The sequence below is a fragment of the Erithacus rubecula genome (assembly GCF_903797595.1).
Source record: "Erithacus rubecula genome assembly, chromosome: 19".
NCBI classification, from domain to species: Eukaryota; Metazoa; Chordata; class Aves; order Passeriformes; family Muscicapidae; genus Erithacus; species Erithacus rubecula.
In genome coordinates this window covers 9070972-9092736 of record NC_136671.1, presented here as the reverse complement: position 1 = coordinate 9092736, position 21765 = coordinate 9070972, and the positions used below count along the sequence as shown (strand labels likewise).

At 54.0% G+C, this 21765-nt stretch overlaps 1 protein-coding gene across 1 annotated transcript in view; it reads left to right on the top strand.

Annotated features, from left to right (window-relative positions):
• Positions 1 to 21765, top strand: part of MYO18B (myosin XVIIIB) — a 55413-nt gene that overhangs the window by 19735 nt on the left and 13913 nt on the right. Inside the window, exons 20-39 of the mRNA XM_079322954.1 lie at positions 340 to 532; positions 1199 to 1308; positions 2905 to 2970; positions 4240 to 4368; positions 4483 to 4626; positions 5706 to 5795; positions 6953 to 7072; positions 7177 to 7285; positions 7960 to 8084; positions 9523 to 9677; positions 9985 to 10108; positions 10690 to 10884; positions 10976 to 11086; positions 11335 to 11439; positions 13448 to 13594; positions 16925 to 17038; positions 17403 to 17519; positions 18207 to 18290; positions 19125 to 19262; positions 19411 to 19596. Coding sequence (XP_079179080.1) covers positions 340 to 532; positions 1199 to 1308; positions 2905 to 2970; positions 4240 to 4368; positions 4483 to 4626; positions 5706 to 5795; positions 6953 to 7072; positions 7177 to 7285; positions 7960 to 8084; positions 9523 to 9677; positions 9985 to 10108; positions 10690 to 10884; positions 10976 to 11086; positions 11335 to 11439; positions 13448 to 13594; positions 16925 to 17038; positions 17403 to 17519; positions 18207 to 18290; positions 19125 to 19262; positions 19411 to 19596 — 2562 coding nt within the window. The remainder of the gene's footprint in view (positions 1 to 339; positions 533 to 1198; positions 1309 to 2904; positions 2971 to 4239; positions 4369 to 4482; positions 4627 to 5705; positions 5796 to 6952; positions 7073 to 7176; positions 7286 to 7959; positions 8085 to 9522; positions 9678 to 9984; positions 10109 to 10689; positions 10885 to 10975; positions 11087 to 11334; positions 11440 to 13447; positions 13595 to 16924; positions 17039 to 17402; positions 17520 to 18206; positions 18291 to 19124; positions 19263 to 19410; positions 19597 to 21765) is intronic.

The window sequence follows — 21765 nt, the reverse complement described above, 5'->3', positions numbered from 1 at the left end:
GTGTCCAAACTCTCTCGAGGAGATAAGGCTCAGGCTCTGCTGATTCTCTGACCAGCCTGTTTTGGGGTCTTTGGCAAACCCCCTCCCCAGCATGCCTCAACTACAATAATCTTTAATCCTTCCAATCCAAATTCTGCGAATCCTGGTGAATTTTCTGGCACATGGGGCATCAGGAGGAAGGGTCCTGCTCACCACCTGTGTTCACCCCTCTGACTGACACTATTCCCAACTCAGAGCTGCCTCCTCCACCTGCCCAGACACCCTGCAGGTGCACAGGGAGCATTTCCCACTGCCAGCAGGTGCTGACCCTTTGTCCCCTCCATCCCTGCTGCCCTCCAGGACGCCCTCACCAACCTCCTCCGGCGGTCCCAGCTGCACTTTGTCCACTGCCTCCTCCCAGGGATGGGCGGGGAAGGGTCGGTCCCTCGGCCCCCAGCGCCTCCAGATGCAGCCCCACAGCTGGATGTGGTGGCCCTGAGGACACAGCTGGAGGGGACCCAGCTGCTGGATGCCCTGCGCCTGCACCGTGTCGGTATGTCAGACCCTGCCCTGGTCTGTGCCCATCCCACCTGCTGCTCCCTGCCCCTGGCTCTGCCTCTGCTCAATATCTGCTTCTCACCAGCAGGCAAGGGATCCCCTCCTTCAGAAATTCCCCATTCAGAAATCCTCCTCAGTTTTTATTCCTGCTTTTTACAGGCGTTCTGAGCCCCTCTCATGCCTGAGCACTGTGGTTGCAGCTGCAGTGCAGCTCCCCTTGGAGCAGCCATGCATCAGGCTGGGCCTGCATTCACCACAACCACAGCCTGTGCCATGAGCTGTGCAGGGGCATGTCCTGTGTGACACGAGGTGCTGAGGTGACATCTGGTCACACCTTGGTGCCTTCTCCCTGCCCTCACTGCAGGAGTTTCTCTCTCATGGCATCTCCCCCTGTCCCCTCCAACCCCAGTGCCCTTTGCTGGGTGTCCCAGCAGGTCCTTCCCCACGCTGGCAGTGCCCTGGGGCTGGTGCAGCCCCCAACACCTCTGTGTGCCCTTTGCTGGGTGTCCCAGCATGTCCCTCCTGAGGCTGGCAGTGCCCTGGGGCTGGTGCAGCCCCCAACACCCCTGTGTGCCCTTTGCTGGGTGTCCCAGCATGTCCCTCCTGAGGCTGGCAGTGCCCTGGGGCTGGTGCAGCCCCCAACACCCCTGTGTGCCCCCAGGGTACTCGGATCGGCTGCTCCTCGCCCAGTTCCGCAGGCGCTTTCAGGTGCTGGCTCCGGAGGTGATGAAGAGACACAGCTCTGCCTATGAGGTGCCAGATGAGAGCAAGGTGTGTGCTGGGCTGGGGGGGCACGAGAAGAGACCCCCAGTGGGGCTGTGAGGATGCCAGAGCCATTCCAGCAGGATGGGGATAACAGAGGGCAGGATGTAGGTGTTGCTGTTTCCCTCTCCCTGGATGCCCCAAAACCTGGGGCTGAGGACAAGCCAGCCAACATTCCCAGAGACTTAGGAGAGCAAGGACTGTAGAATCTTGTGGGCACTGGGCATCACCTGCAGCCCAGGGTGACTCTTCACCTCACCTCATGATGCTGAAATCCGAAAGAGCTTAGGAAAGAATCTGAACATGTGCCAGTTTTATTTGTTTCCTAGTAAATTTGTAGAAAAACCAGCTCAAAGCTCTGCCTGGAATAAGGCTATGGATGATCCAGGAAGAGCTGAATTAAAGCTGGGCACGTGCTGTGTTGTGCAAACTGCAGCCAGCATGTGCAAAGGCAGTTAAGACCTCGGGATTTAATAAGACAAGTCTGACAATCGGGAAAGGTCAATATTGCTATGAAATGCTGTCGGAGGCAGAGGGTGCCTTGTCAGCAGCGTGTAAGCAGGGGATTTGGAAAATCCCATCCTCCCTGCAGCTTGATGCCACGAGGGTTTGTCAGCTGGGAAATGCTTCCCAGGACATGGCATTAACCTGGCTGCTGGAGCAGGAGAGAGGCTCGTCAGCTGTGAGGGGCAGTGCAGCCAGAGCTAGCCCTGTGCTTGTGCTTGGGACTGTCCTGCACAGCTCTACCCCAATCTTGGTCCCAGCAGTGCCACCAAAACAGGCACTGGTGCTTCCCCACCCTGGCACAGTGTTTGAGGCTCTGTGATCCATATCCTCACTCCCTGGTGTGCTCCATCCCCTCCTTGCACGGCTGCTGGTGAGGCCAGGGGTGCAATTCTGCTGCTCCTGGGTCCTGGTGGGATATTCCTTCTGTGGGTCTGTCCTTTGGGGAGGAGCTACATGAGGCTGCCTGATGATGTTGTGTGGAGTGAGGTATTAGCAGAGGATTTTTGTTACAATTTCTGTGGCCCTGGGGCTTTCAAACCGTCCATCCATCCAGGCAGCCAGTGTGTCTGCCCCAGGGGAATGGCTGGTGTTGCTGGCTGTTATGTTCATGTTCTGGTCCAAAGCTTGGAGTAATTGAGTTCAGGCTTCTCCTTGGGATAATCTCCTGCTTGAATCCTCCAGGAGTTCTATGCTGTGCTGGTGGGCTCAGGGGACAACTCAGCCCTTCTCCCTGTTTTTGGATCCATGGGATGAGCTGTTGGTGAGGTGGGCAGGAGGGAAGCAGTTGGGTGGTGCTGGGACAGGCACTGTCACCTGTGTCACCTCCTGCCTGTGAACCAAAGCTCTGCCAGACCAGGGAGGGCAGCAAAAGGGGGAAAATCTTGCCTGCAGCTGCAGATCTCTGCTCCCCATCCTGCTGAAAGCCTCAGGGAAGGAGAGTCCTTGCACTGGGATTTGGGATATGAAAGGGGAGGAGGAGAGGAGGGCACACCTGGATCATCCCTTAAAGGAGATAAGGGGGTCTCTGCACCCCATTTCAGCTCAGAGCAGGCTCTGGGTGCTTCCTGAGCAGTGCCATGATGTGCCCCTTCTCCCTAGGCTATGGAGGAGCTGTTCCAGGCACTGGATCTGGAGAAGAAGAGCATTGCCATCGGGCGCACCCAGGTACGTGACTGTGCCCTGCTTCCCCTCTGCTCTGGTGTGTGTGTGTGGGCACAGCCCCATGCCAGGCTCCCCAAAAGCCCAAAGCTCCCCAAACTGAGGACAAAGGATCTCCTCCACTGCTGCATGTGGCACCAGGTGGGCTGGGAAACAGTCTCACTAAATACCAGAGCAAAATACTCCTAATTCTCATCTGAAAGCAGTACCCAGGGTAAACCCTGTACCTAATTACCAAAATCCAGCCAGCTCCTGGTGGTATTTAAGTTCTTAATTACCACTGATGTCTCCTGGGAGTGGAGGGGGCTTGGGCAGCTCTTGGGTTTGCTGCAGAGCAGGAACTGTCACAGCAGCAACACTTGAACTTCAATGGCGACGGTCTCAAAGAAAAATTAATTTCACGTGCGCGCTTGCCTTCAGCTCTGGAGTTTGTAAAGAAAGAATTCATGGAATGGTTCTGTGGAGCAAAATGATTTTCTTTTATCCTGCACTGTGCAGTTTGTAATTATCTCCTCTCTGGAAGCCTCGTTCTTAATCAATAGCACGGTGGCAGCCCCGGTCACATTTCGTTAGGGACGAGTTCGCTCTGCCGTCGCTTTGAGCATTGATTTTGTACCAGCTGTGAAACTTGCAGGGTTGGGGAGTTAATTCAGACATTAATGAGGCAATCGAATGGGTGGTGGAGCAATCATGGCATCAGCTCGGGAGAGCCACTTTCCTTGGGATTGTGCTTTGATTCAATTTGGTGTCATTAAAATGCAGCTCTGTCAGCACAGCCCCGGCCTCGCCCGTGTCACTCTGGGGTTATTAGAGCTGGGCTATGCAAATGGTTGGGAGCTTCTGATCCTGAATTCTCAGAGCTTCTCCCAGCAGTGCCCCAGAGGCACTTCAGACACTCAGAGATCAATACTGGCTTGAGTTTGATGGTATCAGCAAACCTGTGTCATTTCTGACCAGTTCAGAGAAAAAACAATCTGGTCAATTTTGGTTTTGCTATTGTAACACGTCATTGTGGTTACCTGTGTGCATCTGTGTGTCACCTGTCAGAATCCACTGTCAGTGGAGGTATCCATCCATCCATCCATCCATCCATCCATCCATCCATCCATCCATCCATCCATCCATCCATCCATCCATCCATCCCCCACAGTGGCAGGAATGGGCAGCATCCCACGGGAAAAATTCTGAGGAATTGCACCTTGTGATGGTCGATGCCTCTGTCAAACAGGAGGAGAGAGAGTTTTCAGAGGTGTGTAACCTGTTCCTTGCTGCCAGGTGTTCCTGAAGCCAGGAGTCATCTCCAGGCTGGAGAAGCAGCGGGACAAGCTGATAGCCCAGAAGGTGACTCTGCTCCAAGCTACCTGCAAGGGCTTCCTCAGCCGCCAAAAATTCAAGAGATTGAAGGTACCCATCATGTGGGTTGGGGATACCTGAGGCCAGCCAGGGCAGAGCTGCTGGGATATGGCCCAGATAAAACCCCAACAGCAGCTCTGTGAGCTCCCTTGCTGTGTCCCACAGATCCAGCGCCTGGCCGTGCGCTGCATCCAGAAGAACCTGCAGGTGTTCCAGGCAGTCAGGCTCTGGCCCTGGTGGCAGCTGCTGAGCCACCTGCGGCCCCTGCTCAGTGTCAACCTCGCTGAGGAGCAGCTCCGTGCCAAGGAGGTGAGTGCCAGGGGCTGGGCTGGGCTGGCTGGGACAGCACAGGGTGTTTTAGGGGCTCTGCCTAATGGATTGGTCCAGTTGGAAGTCACTTCTGCCCAGGCAAAGATATTTTTCCTACCATCCAGCAGTTGCCATCTGTTCTTAGCCCAGTGCCACACGTTCTGCAGAGCTGTGGAGGGAGAAGTGACTTCTTGCTTAGAGGGACAGTAGCAAACACACCCTGTCCCCACAGTCAAACCCCACCCCAGAGCTCCCACACTGCCCTCCTCGTGCCCTCTGCAAGCTCCAGGGGCTGTGGCTCAGTGCCCTGGAAGATGAGCATTCAAACACTCCTGTGACAGAGGGGATTCTGCTCTGTGCTGTCCCCAGTGCTGTGCTGCCATCCACCTGTGTTGCCTGGGAGATGGGAGATGCTAATGGATATTTTTTGTCCCAGGAAAGGCTCCTTTCACCCCACTGCACCCTCTGAGACCTGGGTTAAATTTCTAGTCTATCTTCCCTAGAGTCCTGCTTCTCTTTTTGCCTTAGTGAGGTTTTAACAAGATGTTTTCAGATGAAATAAAAGCTGCCCAAGCCTCTGTTTTTGTCTCCAAACCCACCTGGGATCCATCAGGCCCCATCATCTGTTAACCTCTGTTTTTATCATGGCTCTGCACGTTCTGCTCCTGCTCAGTGTTGGACATCAAAGCAGGACAAGGCTGCATGGAGCAGCTCCTGCTGCCTGGGAAGGAATCACAGCCAGCACTGTGTCTTTGCACCGTGCTCTGATACCTGCCAGGCCCTGGGACACTCCCTGGGCATGATCCAGGCCCCTGGCTGTTCATCCCAGGCTTTTGAGGTTTGCTGCTCTCTCATAAAACATGCTCTCCACACACCAAAGCTGACATTCCCTCCGATGGAATTCATGTCAGGAGCTGTAGTCCTGGCAATTTGCAGTGAGCAGCCTTCAAAGTTGCCTGGTAAATTTTATTAATAAGGCAGCTATGTCTCTTCCACTTATTTTGAACAGAAAACAAGGTTTTCATAAATAAGCTGAGGATGCTGGAACTCTGTGTGTGTTTTTTTCCAATCTTCCCTAGGAGGAGCTGGCGGTGCTGAGAAGGAAGCTGGAAAAATCCGAGCAGGCATGCAGCGAGCTCAGACAGAATACAGAGAGTCTGGAGAGCAAGGTACAGCCCCAGAATCTCTGGGACATACCCCAAAACATCTGACACAGACCCCAAAACCTCTGCCACAGCCCTGTTTGGCCAGGTTGGGAAAGGAGCAGATGGGGATGAGCAGGAGCACCAGTTCCATCAGAGCAGGAGGAGCCATGGGCAGGGGCAGCTGCCAGGGATGGTTCTTTGGACAGGACTCAGGACAGGCTGCAGTGTCCAGCTGCAAAATTCCAGGCTGGCATCACTCCAGGCTGCCCAGAGATGCTGTGGATCCCTGAAAGTATCCAAGGCCAGGTTGGATGGGGCTGGGAGCAACCTGGGCTAGTGGAAGGTGTCCCTGCCCGTGGAAGGGGGTGGAACTGGATGAGATTTAAGGTTCTTTCCATCCCAAACCATTCTGGGATTCCATGTTCCCAGCTGGCTGCTGGTCCTCTGTGGGTTCTGCTCTTGGATGTACAACTCCTTTTGATTGTGCCTGGGATTTTGCCAAGCATCACGAGGAGAAGGAGCTCCCAAGGTTTCTATAAATAATACTCTGGGTTTTCCCAGCTCCCCTGGCTGCAGCAAGGCTAAGCTGGGTCTAGGCTGCAGCTCTGCCTAGTGGAGCCAAGGCCAGGACCCTCCTCATCACTGGGAAGGGGGTGAAGATGATTTAGTTTAAGCTCTTTGGGATTGCTGAGCAAGGCAACTGCCTGAGGGCAGACCTAGGAAAACACCATTTCTCCCCAGGGAGATAAATCCTCTGAGATTTTCTTTCTGGGTTAAACTTGTGGGACTCCCTAAGGAGCTGGTGCCTGCACAGTGTGAGGTTTCTTAAAATGCTGTCAGACACAGGAAAGGAGTGTTGGAATGCTGTGTTTTCCTGTGGCCCCTCTGCCTCTGCAGCCCCTTGCTGGACTGGCTGAGCAGGACCATGGGCCCCATCTGCTCTGCAGAAAATGGAATTGATATTCTGCATTAACAGTTCTTCTGCTCCTGGTTTCAAAGGAGATTTAATGCAATCAAGTAGGACAATGGAGAGCTGTGATGAGCCCTGCCTGCAGTGCACAGTGCCTGGTGACACTGCTCAGTACTGCTGGGCACTCCCGAGATCAGGCAGGGCTCTGGATGGATGTGGGATGGCAGAACCACCCCCCAGCCATGCCCAGACTGACCCCCTGCTGCCCCAGATCATCGACCTGACCACGGAGCTGTCGGACGAGCGCTACAAGGGCGATGTCACCTGCCAGGCCCTGGATGGGGAGCGGGCGGAGCGGCTGCGCGGCACCCGCGAGCTGCAGGAGCTGCAGGTACCCGAGCCCTGAGCCCTGTGACAGTGGCAGTGCCACCCCCCTGACAGCCCTCCTGAGCGCCCCAGAGCTGGGTGGAGCTGCTCCCTTCCTCCCTTCCCCAGAGCAAGCACGAGCAAGTGCAGAAGAAGCTGGAGTCGGTGGAGAAGCAGCTGGAGGAAGCCCAGCAGCTGGTGCAGCTGAGAGAGATGAAGATCAGCGGCTCTGGAGGAGGTAGGGATGTCCCTCCAGAGGCAGTGCATGCTCTGGGCATCCAGCCTGACCTGTGGGGCCACAGAGAAGAGGGCAGAAGTTTGTCATCCCCAGTCAGTGCCACTCTCCAGCCCCAGAGTGTTCTGTCATCCCAAATTGTTCATCTGGTGGGAGCTGGCAGTGACAGCTCGGTCACACAGCTCTGGATCTGGCATGGGGCTGGTGGTGCTGTGCCCCAGGGTGCTGCTGGCATTGCCTGGCAGCCCTGGCACCTCAGGGTGTGTCTGAAGCACGTGGAGTGAAGAGCAGGCTGCTGAGGAACAAGTGGGATGGGATGGGATGGGATGGGATGGGATGGGATGGGATGGGATGGGATGGGATGGGATGGGATGGGATGGGATGGGATGGGATGGGATGGGATGGGATGGGATGGGATGGGATGGGATGGGATGGGATGGAATGGGATGGAATGGGATGGAATGGGATGGAATGGGATGGAATGGGACAGGATGGGCACACATGCTGTGCCTGAAGCAGGGTCCATGCTCTATGTGAGTGGGGCAGCCCTGGGCACACAAAGCCAATCTCTGCCCCATAAGTGCTGGTGTTGGTGCCTTGTGCATCCCCAGCAGGACCACAGGGGCTGGCCAGGCCCCAGCACCCACCCTGCAGCCCTGGGTGTCTCTTTTTGGCAGAGGATGAGTGGCAGGTGAGGTTTGACTGTGCCCAGACTGAGATTGTTTTCCTGCGGAAGCGCCTGGCGCAGCTGGAGGAGCGGCTGGAGGCAGAGCTGGGCACCAGGACAGGGCTGGAGCAAAAGGCAAGTGCTGCCAGCCCAGGAGGGGACAGGGACACTGAGGGAGCAGGGCTACTGCAGGGCTACTCCTCTCCCTGCTCCCAGCAGCTTTGCAGGTCTGAGGCTCAGCATTGCATCTCTTCTTGTTGTTACTCCCAGTGACCAGGGAAAACCAGATATTTTCTACAGGTCTGAGCTTCAAAAATCACTTTTGCACAGCAAAATTCCACCTTGCTCAAGTGTGAGAGTGGGCAGAGGGTAAGGAGCTGTGGGTTTTCAGTGCTGTGTCTTGCTGCTGCTCTGGCTTTAGGAGCTGTACAAGGCTGTGCTCTCCCCATCTGTCACACAAAGAGCTGCTGGTGGAAAGCTTTGCCCCGAGGGGAGAAAAAGCCAGCGTGCTTCCCTGAGCAGTGCCTGGGAGCCAGGTCGCTCCCCATAAGGGTAAAACAAAGAAATAAAGATTTCTCATGGTACATTAAATAGTAATAAGAAAGAAGCTGAGTCTTAGGAGCCTGAGTAAAGCGAAGCAGCCCATTTGCTCTCAGTTAGTTTGGAATTACAGGCTTCATTAATGCAAGATTTTGCTTATTTAAAGACATTCCTTAACGACTCCATTTCCCTGGCGTGGGAGAGCTGAGTGTCTGTCCCGAGCACAACGTGAATCCTTGGGGATTCCAGTCCAGACTCTGCTTTTAGCAGAGAAAAGGGATCAGGCTTGGCCCTGGGGCAGCTCTGCAGGAGGGGCTGGGGTGCTGCAGGCACTCGGAGGGGTCACAGCACCTCAGCTTGTCCTGGTTTAGTGAAAAATCTTCGGGGTGAACCAACCGAGGGGAATGAAGCGAGGCTGAGTCCTGGAGGGGAGATTATCCAGGGGATGTGTGCTGTGTGGGGTCAGTGGGATTCCTCCTCTGTGGGGTCCATGTGTCTCTCCTTTATCGGGTGCATGTGTCATGGGGTCCCTCCTCTGTGGGGTCCATGGGTCCATTCTCTATGGGGTGCATGTGTTGTGGGGTCCCTCCTCTGTGAATTGAGTGTGTCATGGAGTCTATGGGGTCCCTGCTTTGTGGGGTGTGTGGGGCCAGAAGGATCCCTTCTATGTGGGGTGTGTGTGGGGTCCACGTGCTCTTCTTTTATAGGGTGCATGTGCCATGGGGTCCCTCCTGTGTAGTGTCCATGTGTCCCTCCTGTATGGGGTGTATGGGATCCACATGCCCCTCCTTTGTGGGATGTATGGGATCCACATGCCCCTCCTTTGTGGGATGTATGGGATCCACATGCCCTCCTCGTGCTGTGTACCCCATGTTGCTTGGTGTCCACTACATCCCTCCTCCATGGCCCACACATTCTGCCCACCCCACGGTGTGCTCGTGCCCCTCCTCTGCGGGGTCCCAGGTCCCTCCCCGTGTCCCTGCCCGGGTGGCTGTCCCAGCGCCGTGTCCCCATGTCCCGTGTCCCCGTGCAGCTGGGCGAGGCGCAGGCGGGGTGCCGGGCGGCGCGGGACGGGGCGCAGCGGCTGCGGCGGCGCTGCCAGCGCCTGGCCTGCGAGCTGGAGGATGCCAGGCTGCTGGCTGAGAGCCAGCAGAGCCGCAGCCACGAGCTGGAGAAGAGGCAGAAGAAGTAAGGATGGCTTGGGGGGTGAGCGTTGGGAGGGATGGGGGTGAGCGTGGGGAGGGATGGGGGTGCTGGAGCAGGACTCAGGGGATGGGGGGGATTGGGGTGGGTGAGGAGGTGCTGTGAGGGTGGAGCTGTTTTCATCTGTTCCAGCTGCTGGGAGTTGTTTTTCCATCCCATTCCATCCCAAGGCCATGAGGTTGGTGGGTTGGAAGGGATCTTAAACCTCATCCCTCGCCATGGAGGGGGAATATCCTCCTTCCCCTATCCCATGCAGCCCCGTCCAGCCTGATCTTGCTGTGCTCCCCTCCAGGTTTGACCTGCAGTTAGCCCAGGCCCTGGGGCAATCTGCCTTCGAGAAGAGCCTCCGAGAGAAGCTGTCCCAGGAGAACACGAGCATCCGCTGGGAGATGGGCAAACTGCAGCAGAGCCTGGAGGTGAGGGGAGACCCCACCCTGCTGTGCTGTCCCCAGTTCTGGGCGCAGCTTCAAGAGTAAAGCCATTACCTTTGCAATTAGAGCAGAGGCAATCAGGAAACTTGATTCTAATTTCTCTTAGCACAGTTCAGTGTGTTTAAATATCTTTCTCTTTCCAGAAGAAGAGCTGTTGCTATGTGTAAGTGATCTCTGTCCCATGATTCAGCTTATCAGGGCCACCCCCATTTTCACTGAGGTCACTTGTGCTCTTCCTCACATCCTTACCCCAATCCCACCTTGAGCAAGGTGCTGGTGTGTGCCCCATGGGATGGTGCTGCACCAGGTGCCACCATGGAGGGAGGGGCATGGCTGTGGGGTGGGGGGAACCCCCAGGGCTGGAGGGATCCCATGGGGGACACCCCAGGGGAATAGGAAAGTGAGGTCAGGATCAAGAGGGAAAGGCATGGATAGGGGTCATGGTTTGGGGCAGGGGCTGCCCAACCCCTGCTGCTGCTCCAGGGGGTTGGGATGATGCCTTTGGAAATGCTGTGGGTTCTGAGAGTGGGGTGTGAGTGTCTGAGCTCTGATCCCCCTCTGCCCAGCACAAGGAGGCTGAGGTGGCCAGGCTGGAGCAGCAGGTGGCCGTGCTGGCTGGCAGAGTGCAGGAGCTCAGCAGCCCTGGGGCCACGGACACGGTGCCTGCCCTCAAGAAGAAGCTCTGGGACCTGGAGGGCAGCGCTGCTGAGCAAAAGAAGGAGCTGGAGAGGCAAACAGCTGCTGTTGATCACCTGGAGCAGGTAATCTGGGGCTGGGAGTGTCTGTCCCCACCAGGCACATGGAGCCAGGCCAACACCCTCCTCATCCCCTCATCATCCCTGGGTGTTTCAGGTCCACGAGAGGCTGGAGCTGGAGATCGAGCGGATGAAGCAGATCCACCAGAAGGAGCTGGAGGACAAGGATGAGGAGCTGGAGGACATGCAGAAGTCCTGCCAGAAGAGGGTAGGTCCTCACTGGGTGGGTTTGGTGCTGGGTGCTCCCCAAAGCTCCCCAAGAACCCTTCCAGGGGTCCATGTTCCCAGGGAAGTGCCCCAGCATGAGCCTCAGTCACTGCCGGGGGTAGGAGCTGCTCCAGGGGATGTGACCCATTCCTGCTCCCCAAAGACCTTGGTGCACTCCCTCTCCTGGGGAATGCCCCATCCCCAGGATTTCCCTGTGGCTCTGAGTGTGGCTGGGTTTGTCTCTCACAGCTCCGGCAGCTGGAGATGCAGCTGGAGCAGGAGCACGAGCAGAGGCAGATGGTGCTGCACGAGAAACAGGACCTGGAAGGGCTCATTGGCACCTTGTGTGAGCAGGTAAGGGCACAGTGCCCTGCCAGGGGCTGCTCTTGGGCTGTGCCCTGCCCTAAAAAAGGAGTGGGGATAAACAGCCAGAGCAGCAGCCTGGTGTTGGTGCAGCTGCTCGTGGTGTTCTGTCTCTCCTCTCTCCCAGATGCCACCCAGCCACATCTGGCTCTGGGATCTGGAGGTGTTGGGACTGCAGAGATCACACATGGTCCCAATAAGGACCCACAGAGGGGAACTGTTCCCTTTTGTACAGCAGAATTACCCAAGCAGGGGGAGACATCTGCTTTTTGCTGGTGTTTTAAGAAAGTCAAACTAGCAGGTCTAGCACTGGAGTGCATCCAACTGCCTAGAAAAGCAGTTTATCCAATCCTGCTCGTTGCAGAGGAATTATATCCCAGGCACATTTGGTGAACAAATCCTTTTCCCCTCTCTGATGAGTCTGTGGCAGCAACTGAACAAAAGCACACACAGTTTCTGCTGCTGTTGAGCATGTGAAGGGCTGGACTCAGCTTCCTTGGGCAGCATTTATCAGCTTGGACATCCCTTGGCATCACCCAGAGGCCATCCCAGAGCTCTGGTGGCTGAGTGACCCCTTTGCCCAGGGCTGAGGGTGGCACCAGCTCAGTGTCACTGTGTTGCTGCACCCCAGGACTCCCCAGAGCTCAGCCCATAGGATCTGTCCTGATGCCTTGTCCCAGTGCCACTCACCCTGGCACAGAAACCAAGCCCTTTGTCCTCTGGCTGTTGGCACAAGCTGGATTTCACCATTTCACCAACCCTGGCAGTCCTGTGTGTTCATTAAATGGGATGATTCTGGGATCTTTGCAGCAGCAGAGTGGGGGACATATTTCAAGTAGACACAGAATGATCTGACAAAGCTTATCCAACACATCCCTCCTGCTCCTGGCTTAGAAAATGTTTTGGGAGCTGTCACAATAAATAGTGCTGTATCAAAGCAGGGGATTATTACAACAGTCCAACATGTCCTGCTTGTTCAGTGGAAGGGAGATGAGGTGGATGAGGACGCAGGAGGAGCTGGGGGGGCTCAGGAGGAAAGGCCCCTTCTGCCTCTAGAACAGCCCCCAGATGTTGCCCTGGCAGTCCCCAGCCCCCAAGGGCAGTCCTGGTATAAGGGGAGGGGAGATGGGGCCATGCAGCTGGGATTGCTGTGAGACACAACCACAGTTTGGCAGCAGCTATTAAATCAAATCCTGGCTTTGTCACTTAAAAATCCTGGGCTGCAGTGGTGGGAGGGTTCAGCTGGTTCCACCATGGCACCAGATTTATCCCCTGTGGTTGTGGGTAGACCCTGAGGGACAGGAAAATGATGTGAGCAGTGTCCAGGATCCAACTGGAGGGATGGCAGGAGAACAGCAGTGGTGGTGCTGCAAACACCCACTGGTTTGCAGAGGACAGTTCATTAAAAAATCGGAAGAAAACAGCCAACCCAGAAAACTAATTAAGGAAATGGAGATGCCAATGATTTCTAGTTCCAGCAAATCCCAGCCAGCTCCAAACTGAGCTGCAAGGTCAAATCCACACAGCCGATTTTAGCCAGTGAACAGAAAATAGGAGAAGGAAGGGGTTTGAAACGAGAGCTGTGGAAAACAACCCAAATGGAAAATGTTCTTCAGTTATGCTGAAATCAAGCACTGAAACCATGTCCCTGTTTATTTGGTGGTTTTCTAATTCCATTATCCCTGTAACCATGGTTGCTCTCTCCCTCTTTCTGGGGACAGAGGAGCATAGAGGGTGGGTTTTTTACCGTGCTTCTCACATCTGTGTGTCCCTCTGGCCACAGGGGTAGTCACTGGGGTGGGCAAATATTTTCAGAGGAACATCTCATTGCTGGGAAAAAATACAGAACACCTCGGAGATGCTCAAGGAGCAACTGGCGGTGGCACTCAGTGCCAAAACACCCCTAAATTGTGTGAGGAACGCCTTGGGCTGGGGTGCAAGGGCCTGATGGAGGGTTTAGGTGGCAGCAGGGCTCAGACACCCCCTGTCCCCTGCCCAGATCGGCCACCGCGACTTCGACGTGGAGAAGCGGCTGCGGCGGGACCTGCGCCGGACCCGCGCCCTCCTGGCTGATGTCCAGCTGCTGCTGGCAGCTCCAGCAGAGCCCGGGGGCAGCTCCCAGGAGCTGGAGCTCCTGCACAAACAGGTACAGAGGGATCTGAGGGGGATGTGGGGAGCATCCATCCCCAGCTCGCCTGGTTTGACTGAGCGCCGGCTCCCGGGCGCAATTCCCTGTAATTAAGCCGATGTTGGTTTTCCCTTTTATTTCCCTTCATTACCTTCTGTTTGGTGTGTTTCTGTGTGTTTCCTGTGGCTGGGTTGCCATAGGGATGCTGGAAGCAGGAGAGGGATCGGGTGGGATTTGGTTTGAGTGCACACTGGGTGCTGCATTTTAGGCTATAGGTGAGCAGAGAAAAAGATAATGTGACATAGTTCCTCATGCAGGGAGAAGTGAAAGAGAAGAGAGCTTTATTTTAAGGAACACTACACTTATATAGGGTAGTACGTGCAAAACATAGAAAAGACTCGTTGGTCCAAGAAGGCAACACCTCTTTGAAAACATGCTTTCTGCAAAATATCACGAGACACTCAGACAGCTCTCAGGCACCCTGCAGGTGTATAATCATTGTTATAATTTCTTGACCTTGTAAAGCCTTAGAGAGGCAAGACTTCAAGGCTGATTTTTCCCCAGTTCCCAGCAGCATCCAGCAACAACTGGGGACCAGCCCAGCCCCAGGGTGAGCCCTTAGTCCTGTGGGGTGCCCTGCCATGGGACAGGGGTATCACATCTGTCCATCTCCTTGTGGGCTGTGTATGCCAAAGTGCCAAGCAAGGGCTCAGCTAAAGATGCTGGCCCTCTGAAACCACTCAGGATTTAATCTGTTCTGCACATTTCCCCTGGAAACGAGTGAATCTGGAGGCACGAGCAATTGCAGCAACATCCAAACATAACTGGGAGGGTCGTTGTGTGTAAATAACAGCTGTGAGCTGCAGCTGTTCCCACCTGTGCTGAGAGAGAAGGGGAAGGTGAGCTGGGTCTGGTGGAGTGTCCTGTGCCCATTCCCATGTCCATGCCCTTGCCTGTGTTCATTACCTGGGTGTCATGGCTGGGACAGGCAGTGGAATGGTCATTTTTTGCAATCATGTGTTGTTAAATATGATTGACCCACTGCTGCACTCCATTAATCCCTCAATGTTTCCCAAATCCTGCTTTGAGGCTGGAGAGGTTGCACATCCCCTGTTTTTTTCCCAGTCCCTGGTGGGAGGGAAATGTGGCAGGGCTCTGCCCTCATGTGCAGATCTGAGGGATGTACATCAGTGCTGAGGTGCTTCCTCTGCCCATCCCACAGTGTCCAACCCCATTTCTCTGGGGAATAATGCCCAGCTCACTTGGGGAACAAAGCTGGGGAAGTAAATCTTTATTTTAGAGAGTAAAGTCACAGGGAGAGCAGCTGAGGGATCTGAGAGGAGCTCAGTCTGCAGAAAAGGAGGTTCAGGGGGGACCTTGTGGCTCTGCACAACTTCTGACAGGAGGGGAGCCAGTGGGGACAGGCTCTGCCCCCAGGGAACAGGGACAGGATGAGGAAACTGCATCAAACTGTGCCAGGAGAGGGTCAGAAAGAATTTCCTCATGGAAAATTTGGTCAGGGATTGCAAGGAGCTGCCCAGGGAGGTTTGGAGTCCCCATCCCTGGAGGAAGGACTGGACATGGCACTCAGTGCTCTGGGCTGGGTGACAAGGTGGGGATGGGGTGCAGGTTGGATTTGATGACTTTGGAATTCTTTCCCAGCCTTAGTAATTCTAGGATTCTTGCTCCCTGCACACATAGTCCCCACAGCAAGGCAGGAGGTCACTCTCTCTCCCTGTGATTCCATTCAGTCCATCCCTGGCTCCCTCACTCCTTGGCTCCCTTGTTTTTGGAGACAAGCAAACAGCCTGGATTTTGGGAATGTGGAGTTTTTGCTGTGCCACCAACACTGAGACTCTGCATGTGTTCAAAATGCCACATGATTATTCTGTCCTTTAAGCTGAAACAATTTCTAATGGCATTCATGACAACTTTCTCAAAAACCAATGCATCCTACTGGCAACCCACGGACCTGCACGAGGAGAAAAACTTTGCTAAAATGCTACATTTCCGTTAATCAAAATCCATATGGCTGGAAGTGCAGCATTGTTTCTTAATAAGGCTGAGGCATCCATTTTATGCAGGTATTTAACAGATGGTGTTCACAGCAAACTAATGTTGTTCCACAGTTCATACATTATGCATTTTTTGGGGGGAATTTCAATTTATTCTTCCCAAGTGGGAAAATTCCATTACACAAAGTGAATTGGAAGCTGATGTTTAATGAGGGGTCCTGGAGATGCTTTTCTGTCTGAATGAACTGTCAGGAGTTTGGGAATTGTGGCAGGGAAGAGGGCTGATTGTGGATGCAGCTGTTTCTGGAGCAGCTGGACAGGTGGGAAAGTCCTCAGCCATAAAACCAGGAGTTGATCTGAGTGGCACCTTCAACTCATCCCAGCAAAGCACAGAGATTTTTATTTTTTTTCAGCTGATGGAAGAAAGTTATTCCTTTTCTAGTAACAGGTCTCAATCTCCCCAAATAGTGGAGAGATGCAACACTGTTCCAGTCATAGTATTCTACGATTCCCCCAACATCTTTTTAAAATTTTTTTTTTCTTTTTTGAGGGAGAGAGAGAAAAAAGAAAGTAAACCCTGAGAAAACAGCCTAAAATAAATTCTCAAACTCTCGCCACTCTTTTCCTGCTGCTCCCAGAAACTCCAAGGGGAAACCAGGACCAGGCACAGGAAATGAGCAGTGAGCAGAGGGGTTTAATTTTGTTTTTGGTAGAGAAAAGAAAGAAACCCCAATACCAGCAGGGGAAGGAACTGGATGTTCAGGTACAGCCCACGACAACTCCTCCTCCCAGGCAAGGAGGGAGTTTTGGGATGACTGTGCAGCTTCCAGATGTTTGCAGCCCATTGAAGATCGTTGTGATCTTCATGGCTGAGCTGTAAAACCCGAGAGGAATTAGCGTTTATAAATGGGATCTTCCACGTGGATTTGCAAATGCAATTTACGCCACGTGAAAAGCCCATTTGCAAACCCCGAGTTGTGAATTGCTCTAATCAGGAACTACGTGTAATTCACATAATTTTGCAAATGAATGATCCCAGCTCTACCTCACGGAGGAAGAGGGAGGATGTGCCATTGGAGCACTGGCTGCTGGACTCACCAGGACAGTCAGTGATGTTGGGATCTGTGCTGGGAGCTGCCAAGGAACCTTTGCTTGCCCTGTAAACCAGGAGCAGACAAGCTGGGAGAGCAGCAGGGGTTTCAAAGGTGGAGATTCTGTGTTCTTCAGCAGGGAAGAACACTCTGTGGAGGTGGAAATAAACGTGGCTGTGGGGACAGCACCATCAGCTTGTGGTTTCCGCACTTTAATGATGATACCCTGCAACTTTTCCCAGCTGGAAGAGAGTGAAGCAAAGTGTGCAGAGGCCCAGCAATCCCAGCAGACAGCAGCCCAGGAGTTGGAGAACCTGCACACCGAGCTGGAGACCCTCAGCAGGAGCAAAACCCTGGTGGGTTCCTGGAGATGTGGCCAGGGCAGGTGGGAGGGCACAGTCCCACCTCAGGGGGTTTGGCAGCAATCAACAGCTGCTTTGCTAAATCAGCCACTACCAGAGTGTTTAATTAATCACCTCACTGTTAATTGCACCACAGAGGATATTTACAGAATGTCCCAGCATATTTACTAAGTCTCCAATAAATCACCTGCACTGTTTGGAAACAACAGCCCCCAGGGTGGTTTAATGGGTGGACAAAATTCCTTTGAGGGAGCAGCATCCCATGGTCCTACTCTGCCTCTCTGATGGGTTGGGGGCTGCTGGCAGCACATCCCAGAGGGGATTTGGTGGGTTCCATAAGCAGTGGTCCCCCATGCAGGTGGATGAGCAGCTGTTGCAGCTGCAGCACGAGAGAGATGACCTGCTGAAACGCATCGATGAGGACCAGGAGGACCTGAACGAGCTCATGGAAAAACACAAGGCTCTGATTGCCCAGGTAGGAGCTGGGGCAGCATCTCCAACCCTGGGAGGGCTCTCAGAAAGCCCTGCAGCTGGCACAGAGCAGGTGGTGGCCCATGGGGATGCATGGGGGGGGTGGGGATGCTGTGATGAGGAAGGGAAGGCTCATGGCACCAGCTCCTCTCACCTGCAGCTTTGAGTCTTCTTTCAAGAGATGTTTCACCCTTAGTTTCAACACTTGGGGAATCCTGCAGCTGTCACTCTGGGTCATTTTTATTCTTCCTTTCACCATTCTCTCATGCAGAGGTTAAGAAGTGCTGCCAGACAGCTCTGGGGCTTTCAGTGCCATATCCAAACTATGTCAGGCTCTCCCAAAGGATTGTTCTGGGAGCTGAGGGACCCCAAAGCTCCCATGGGAGAGGGGCAGGCTGGCCAGGCTGACAATTCACAGTCTGGTGTCCCTTGCAGAGGTGATAGGGATTCAGAGCCTGTGTCTGGAAGGGCCCTGAGGACAGAGATGACAGCCTGGTTTCTGCCCTGATCCACAAATACTTATTTCAAAAATTAGGGAAGCTGCAGAGAGTTAGGAGAATTAAGCTCCATCAGGGCAGTCCAGGAGCAGCTCACTGTCCCAGTGGCAGAGGTGCAGGCAGGAACCAGCCCTCTGCTCTGAGCCCTTGGTTCTGATCCTGCTGCTCCCCCTGCAAATTTTCTGTTTCTGCAGTCGGCCACAGACATCGCTCAGATCCGGGAGCTGCAGACTCAGGTGGAGGATGTGCAGAAGGAAAAGCAGAGCCTGCAGGAGAAGGTAATTCCTGCAGGAGAAGGTAATTCCTGCCCAGCCAGTGGCACTCCTGCTGAGGAGTGAGACCTCTTTAGACTGGAGAAATCTTTTCCTGGCAGAGCTTTTAGGATTCACAGCCTGGCTTCTCCCTCCTCCCCTGCTGAACTGGGATGGGCTGACCCCAGGGCTGCCCTGGGGTGGGCACCAGCAGGGGCTGCACCCCCTCATCTCTGTGGCTGTGCCAACCCTCCTGGAGTGATGGATTTAATTTTAAACACATGAGTAATCCCATTACGTTAAGTGCTTTATTGGAGCGTGGCTAAGCTGCCCGGGAATCAGAAGCGGGACTCGCTCCCTCCGAGGCAGAGCGGGTGGTGCTTTGGAGATAGGCTGGATAAAAAGAAACAAATTCCTGTAGTTCTAGGTCAAATTCAAAATCTGAACTGGGATCACTAAAAGGGCAGTTTCCTTTGGAGGTCTCAGTGTTAGAGTTCTGGAAATAGCTTGGCCCAGGCAGCTTTCCACAAAGACTGTGAATTTTTACGCCTGCTGTCCTCAAAGAAACTGTGAGATGAGAAAAGCAAAGGAGTCCCAGCCACGTGTCCCTGGCCAGCATGTTCTCCATTCAAAGCCACACATTGGTGTCAGGCCTGTGCTGTGTGGCTTTAACAGCAGGGAATTTGGGAAGTGAGGGCAATGCTTGCAGTGCCCATCACCTGAGGCGTCAGGAGAGACCCCCATAGCACGAGACTGGGGAGGGGTTCAGCAGAGGGGTTCGCAGAGGGGTTCAGCAGAGGGGTTCAGCAGAGGGGTTCAGCAGAGGGGCTGGGGGTGCTGACACAGCCCTTGCTCCCCCAGCTGCAGGCAGCTCAGGCCAGGGCAGCACAGCTGGAGCAGTGCCCGGCCGAGCGCTCCATCGTCAGCCGGCAGGAAGCGCGGATCCGGGACCTGGAGAGCCAGCTGGACTTCCAGGCTGTGCAGATGAAGCGCTTCGAGGTACCCCCTCCTCACCTCTGGGGAAAGGAGCACCTGGGGAGGGCTGGGAGGAGGGGCTGGGGCAGCCCAGGTGGTTTGTGGTGCTTCTGTTATCTCCCTGTGGGGGTTTCTGACAGAGAGCTTTCCAACACCTTCCCAAATTCACCAGGTGCTGGTGCTGCGCCTGCGGGACAGCATCATCCAGATGGGAGAGGAGCTGGAGAAGGCAGCAGAGTCAGAGGCAAGGGAGAGGGAGAACACCAGGTACTACCAGAGGAGGATGGAGGAGATGAAGGCTGACATGGACGAGCTGGTGCAGAGGGAGCTGGAGTCCAGCCGCCGGCGCATGGAGCTGGTGAGGGGCTCTCCTGTGGGGTTTGGGTGCTCCCATGGTGTCCTGTTTGGAGGACAGGTGTCTGCTAAGCAAGGCAGGAGCCTGTCTTTGAAATGGAGAATGTAAACCCCAAGCACCAGATCCTCCTGGAGCTCCTGGCTGTGCCAAACCACCCCTGTGGCTGCAGCTCAGACAGAGCCAGCCAGCAGCTGAGTAGAGCCCCAGCTGGGTTTGGAGAGCAGCAAAAAGAGATTCACCTTCACTTCCCAGCCCTTTCCCAATGTCTCTTCTCATGTTGTTTATTCCAGTAATCCAAGGGAAAGCTGTGCTCCTGAGCAGTAATTGAAAGATATTGCAGTTCTGCTGGCAGCAGGGCAGAATTAGAGCAGTTATTTTATCAATAATCTTTTAGTTAGCAATCAAGGAGATTTCAGGATTCATTCTGCCCCGAGGCTGCCAGCATTCCCGAGGGGAATGGTGTGAATGATTACTAATCCTCTTCCTGCTTTGTCCTTGCCTGGCCAGGCTGAGCTCTGCCTGCTCCAGCTGCCAGAGCATCCTCCCCTGGGCATGGAATGAGGTCGGACCTCTGAGCCTCTGAAACTCTGCAGAGCCATGAGATATGGAGTGAGAGGCTCTGCTGAGGTGCCATGGGCATTCTGGGCTCCCTGATCCTGCTGCTTTCCCTGTGGGATTGGGGCAGCTGTGGTGTGCTGTGATATTGGGAGTTTCCTTGCTGTGATATTGGGTTTTCCTTGCTGTGATATTGGGTGTTCCTTGCAGCTCTGCTGTGTTAGGAATGTGGATGCTCTGGCTGTTTGATAGATTCTTTCCCTGTATTCTTTCCCCTGTGTTTTTGGGGTTGTGCCTGTATTTTTAGCAGCTTTTTGAATGTTTCATGTAGGGATGTGAGCAGTGAGTGAAGGAAGGTGCAGGAGCTTCTTGGCACTCTTGTGTTCTCCTAAATAAAGTGTGCAAGGAGGTTGGAAAGGGATTTTAGAGGCACCTCCCTCAAATAAGACAAACCCCCACAAACAGCTGAACTTGTAAGGCACAAATGGGGGCTCTGGGTTTATCCAGACACTCAAATATTTGGAGTTATCTGTTACCTGCAGTCGAAAGGAGCAGGTGGGCTTCCCCAGGCACACTTCCCCATCCCAGCTTTTCCATTGCTCCATGTGCACAGCCAGGGGCTGCTGTGACATTCCTGGGAGCAGAGACATCCCCCAGACTGTGTGTCCTCTTAAGAGCACTTCAATAAAACATGGGGCAGAGCTGTGATCGAGGAGCCTGGCCCAGCTTGTCAGGAGCCTGGTGGGGAGCATCAATAGTTAATAGAAACCCACTTAGGCTCTGCTCCTGCTAAATCCCCCATCAATTATAAATCCAGCGTGAATTATTCACTTGACATTACTAAAGTCGTGCTCTGCTCCTAACTATTTTTTTTTAAATTTATTTAAATACACTATGGTGAAGTTGTGGACTTACCACACACTGTCAAGGTTTAAAGGGGGGTGTTGAAGGGACAAATTTCTGGCAGGACTGAGTTAGGAATCCTGTCTTGTTTCAGAGCTGCTGCCTGTGTGTGTAGATATATATAGGATATATATACACAATATACAAAATAGAAAGTATTTTATTCTCAAACCCCATATTTATCAGTGGAAAATCCCACACCACCATCCCCAGCCAGGTTTGGGCCATCTATTCCATCCCTCCTTCTTTTCCCACCCAGTTTAGGGCAGCCTTGTGCCATTCAGCAGGGAATATCCAGTGAGGAGCAGGGATGAGAGCTGCCTGCCAGGCAGATGGCTCTGCCTCATGAATTTTGCAAGAAGGATGGGTTTTGAACACTTTCCAAGCATGTTTGGTAATGATGGGGGTAGGACTTGGCCCTGCTGGACTCTCTTTGCTCTGGCTGCACATCCTGGGTTTCCTCCCTGGTGCTGGAGCTCCTCTTCCAATAAAATCTGGATCCCAGCCTGCAGCAGCTCCTCGTTCCTCAGCTGCTGTGCTGACACCCAGAGCCTGCCTGGTGTCCTCAGACCAGAGTCACGGTGAGGAGGGAGGGAGGGATTTCCAGCTTGGAGTCAATCCTGGGTGTGCTTTCTTTAATGAAAGCTGTGAAATTCATCAGCACAATAATTAACTCATTTTACAGAAAACTGAAGTACAGGTGTGAAGTTTCTC